Source organism: Chrysochloris asiatica, unplaced genomic scaffold (genome assembly GCF_000296735.1).
Source record: "Chrysochloris asiatica unplaced genomic scaffold, ChrAsi1.0 scaffold00442, whole genome shotgun sequence".
Classification (NCBI taxonomy): domain Eukaryota; kingdom Metazoa; phylum Chordata; class Mammalia; order Afrosoricida; family Chrysochloridae; genus Chrysochloris; species Chrysochloris asiatica.
In genome coordinates, this window is record NW_006408960.1 from 212590 (window position 1) to 217043 (window position 4454).

Sequence of the window (4454 nt, forward strand, 5' to 3'; positions counted from 1 at the left end):
GGGGCTCAAGCTTTTGGAGTTGGGGTACCAGCCTTGAGGGGCCCTGAAGGAAGACAGTGTGAGTCTGAGCTCAGTGCCTTATCTGTGCCCACAGAGACCCAGAAAAGCAGTGTCCACACCAGGGTCACACAGTGGGGCTGGGGATGAGAATCCAGGCTCCTTTAGCCCACCTGCCAGGTGGAAGGGAGAAGACACATCCTCTCAGCAGGTGTGATAGAGTGACATGTTTATTTCTGGAGACCAGAGTCCACTGTGGCCTGGGCACTGCCGCTCCTCCAGCCTCCCTCAGATGCGGATATGGAAGGTGCTGCATGTAACGAGAACAGCAGTTAGTGTCTCAGACAGAGCAGACCCCCATTCCTCCTCCACAATACTCCTGTGGAATATCTCCAAGTACATGGGGTATGGGAGATAAGTTTTCCAGGAGCCCCAGACGGATACCCTCCTGACCCCACAGGATGCACATTTTTTTGCAACAGAGTCTGCATCACGACTCCACCCCTGATTTGCTGTGGATCTCTGAGCAAGTGGCTCTCCCTCTCTGGGCTTCAGTTTACATCTCTGTACAAGGGGGATAACAACCATGATGAGGATTCTGGGGAAAAGGCTCAGGGTGGGTACACAGAAGGTCCCCATCTGAGTGGGAGGCTTCTCCTAGCTGTTATTGTGAGTTGTAAGGTGATAGATACTATGTTCCCTAAACTCAGCCTTTGTAAACCTGTGGAGCCCAGTTCTGCTGGGTTGCCATGAATAAGGATAGCAACTGTAGGATATGTTTTCAGCACAAACACAGGGCACATCACTAATAATAAAAACAACAGTAACAGGAGTAAGCACTTCTGAGTGCCTGTGCTGTATCAGGCCCCGCTTTAAAATCTTTGGACTCTGAAGTCAGTTAGCTCTTTCTTTAAAGGTTCAGGTTGCAAGTATTTCTGACTCTGCGTGCCATAAGGTCTCTGTTGCAACCATTCAACCCTTCTGTCATAACACGTAAGCAGCCGTAGACTATACATAAGCAGATGGATGGGCCATGTGCCAGGAAACTTTATTTATGGACATTGGAATTTGAATTTCATATCATTTTCATGTGTTGTGGAATCATATTCGTCTTTTGATTTTCTTCAATCATCTAAGACTGGAAAAACCATCCTTAGCTTGAGAGCTGTACAAGAAGTAGTAGGCAGGATGTGGCCCAGGGGCTGTAGTTTGTCGGCCCCTGTATTAATGTAGTTAACCGTTGCTATCAGCCCTATTCATGGCGACCCATTGGTGCAGAGTAGAACTGCTCATAGGGTTTTCTGGGCTCTAATCTTTATGGAATCCTGGTGTGGCACTGTGGGCTAATGTGTCAGACAACAAAGTCGTTTGAACTGTCAGGTCGGTGGTTCAAGCTCACCAGCTGATCCTTGGAAACCCTATACAGGATCACTATGGATCAGAATCGACTCGACGGCACTCAACAACAGCAACAATGTTTATGGAGAGGAACAGAGCCCTGGTGTGGTACTGTAGGATAGGCAATCAACATCAACCATAATAACGTCTGTTTGAACTGCAAGGTCAGTGGTTCAAACTCACCAGCCACTCCTTGGAAACCCTATACAGGATCTCTATGAATCGAAACCAAGTCAACGGCACTTAACTACAATAATGGTTATGGAAGTAGACGGTCAGGCTTTTATTCTGAGGTACCACTGGATGGGTTCAAACCGTCAACCTTTAGATTAGTTGTTGGTAAGTGCTCTGGAGTCAGTTCTGACTCATGGCGACCCTGTATAGGGTTTCCGAGGAGTGGCTGACGGTTTTGAATAGCCGACCTTGTGGTTAGCAGTCCAGTGCCTAGCCTATAGTGCCACACCAGGAGTCCTAGATGAGTATAAACCATTTGTACCAAGGTCCTTCTTGGAATCAGCTTGACAGTAACGGGGTTGCTTGTTGGTTTGTTTTCTTAGCCCTACAGGAATCCTTGGCTGAAGCAAATGGCTAACATGCTTGTCTACTAATGAAAGGTTTGGAATTTCAGTCCACTCAGAGGCACCTCAGAAGAAAGATCTGACAAGGTGCTTTTGAAACATCAGTCATTGAAAACTGTGTGGAGTAAAGTTCTACTCTGACACACATAGGGTCTCCACAAGTCAGAGTCAATTTGATGGCAGAACTAGTTTCTGGTTTGGTTTGGATTTTTACATCAGCCCTATGATGGGGACTCTGATTTTGCTCAGAGTGGCCAAGTTCAGTGGCACAGTCTGTTGACTGTCAACTGTTCAGGCAAATGAGGGTTGAATTCACCCACAAAGCTGTCTGCACCCATCAGAACTGCCTTTTTCTCATTCCATGTGCCCCAGAAGTCGATTACCCCCAGTCGATGCTGACACATAGTGAGCGACCCCATGTGTACAGAGCAGCAATGCCCTATAGGGTTTCTGGGCTGTCATCTTTATAGAAGCAGATCATCAGGGCTTTTTCTCTAGTGCTGCTGGCTGGGCTTGAACCACCAGCCTTTAGATAAGTAAACAAGTACAATGGTGTGTGCCTGCCCAGGGACCTTAGGAGAGTCCTTAATCATCCCCATCTCACAGATGAGGACACTGAGACCAGGGAGGTTGGAAGAGTTCCCCACGGGCTCCAGAGCGGCACCTGAGAAAGTCGGGTGCCCGCAGGATCATGTTCTGGAAGTCTTCCAGGGACAGGCGTCCATCATGGTCTCCGTCCGCCTCGTCCAGCACCTTTTCACACACCAGGCTCACCTCCTCAGCGCTGAGCTCCCCCCGCGTCAGTCTGGTCACCGTCTGCTCCAGGTCCCATGCACAGATGTAGTCATCATTGTTGAAGTCTGTGGGATGGGTGGGACCATAGGCAGCAAGCAGGCGGGGCTGGTTCATCTCCATTTTAAAGAGGCGGGGAACTGAGGCATGAGGAGGTCAGCCAAGACCCTGCAGTGGAATCTAGATCTTGCTTTGGGATTAGCCAAGGATTTTTACCAAGTATGTGTTGAGCATTTACTATGTGCTCGGCGCCATGATGAAAGTTTTCTCCTATTTATTTATCCATTCATTCATCAAGCCTTTATTGAGTACCTCCCTACTAGTGACAGGAACTGCAACAACTGTTTTTCATTCATTCATTCATTCATTCACTCAACGACATTTATACGACATTTATTAATTCAGTAAGTGTTAATTAAACCTCTACTATGTGCCAGGCATTTTTCTTTCACTTGTTCGGTAAGTATTTACTGAGAACCTACTATGTGCCAGGCACTTCGATACCTGTTTTACATTAGTTCATCCACTAGGCACCGGGGACAATTGATGGACAAGATAGACATGTCACTGCCCTTAACTGTCATCAGACAGAATGTCAATAAGAAGTGAACAGATTAATGAACAAGCCATTAACCAGCATTGCACTGTGTCAAGAGAGAAATAGGATCAGGGGCTAGAGCGTGACTGGGCAAAGGGCTACTTTTAACAGGGACCACTGGGGGAAGACCCTCTGAGGAGGAAGCATTGAGCCTAGCCTTTGAGGAGAAGAAGGGTCAAGGCAAAGGTGTTCTGGGAAGAGGGGAAGTTCCACAGGCAGGCACACTCTGGAAGACACAGGAACCGCAAGAAGGTCAGTGTGGCTGCAAGGAAAGGAGCAAGGGCTAAAGTCTAGAAGTATCAGGGTGAGGGGAGAGCCTGTGATGGCAGAGCAGCCCCTCTGAAGATCCAGCCTCCCCCCATTCCCGCCCCATGCTCCCTGCCTTAGGGGCTATGCACGCACCATAAATCTTAAAAGCATAATAGGCTTTGAGATCGCGGGGAGCCATCTCGCTCATCACAGAGAACATATCCAGGAAGTTGTCCAATGTCATGTGTCCGTCCCCATCCTCAGAGAACACCTGGGCAATCCTCTGGCGGAAGGGGTTGTCCTGGGGACAGGATGGAAACCAAGAGCTCCGGGATCTCCTTGTGGTCTCAGTCTCAACATTCACCTTCCCTGGAACCCCCACATGTCCCTCACCAACATGCACTCATTCCTACAGTTCCCAGAGGGAGGACTACAGGCAAATCCACTCCCTGCCCATGTGGTCTGGGCAGTGTTAACCCACTTCTCATTCCAAGGAGAGTAACAGGACCCAGAGCAAGCCAAGCAGAGCATCCCATTCACCCAGCCACCGTGATTGGCTCTGGGATGGGCATGTGACCCAAACTGGCCAATGAGAGGCTGCCCTGGAACAGTCTCTGGAAAATGGGGGTGGAGGACTGCTTTCTGCTGGTTGCAGAGCTGGCAGAAGGAAGCAGGGACCATAGTGACAGGGAGCGCCCCTCACTATCTTGAGAGAAGAAACTGACTGATATTAAAGCTTCCTAGCAGGAACGTAGTGGTTACGAATCGGGCTGCGAACCTTAAGGTCAGCAGTTCGAAACTACCAGCTGCTCCGCGGGAGAAAGATGAGGCTTTCTGCTCCC

The 4454-nt window shown here is 49.1% G+C and overlaps 1 protein-coding gene across 2 annotated transcripts in view; it reads right to left on the minus strand.

Annotated features, from left to right (window-relative positions):
• Positions 1 to 285: 285 nt before the first annotated feature.
• Positions 286 to 4454, minus strand: part of CIB3 (calcium and integrin binding family member 3) — a 7732-nt gene continuing 3563 nt past the window's right edge. For both annotated transcript variants that reach the window (XM_006877103.1, XM_006877102.1), the window contains 3 exons: positions 3766 to 3913; positions 2638 to 2833; positions 286 to 307 (listed from right to left, as the gene is read on the minus strand). In XM_006877103.1, the coding sequence (XP_006877165.1) occupies positions 286 to 307; positions 2638 to 2833; positions 3766 to 3913 (366 nt within the window). The remainder of the gene's footprint in view (positions 308 to 2637; positions 2834 to 3765; positions 3914 to 4454) is intronic.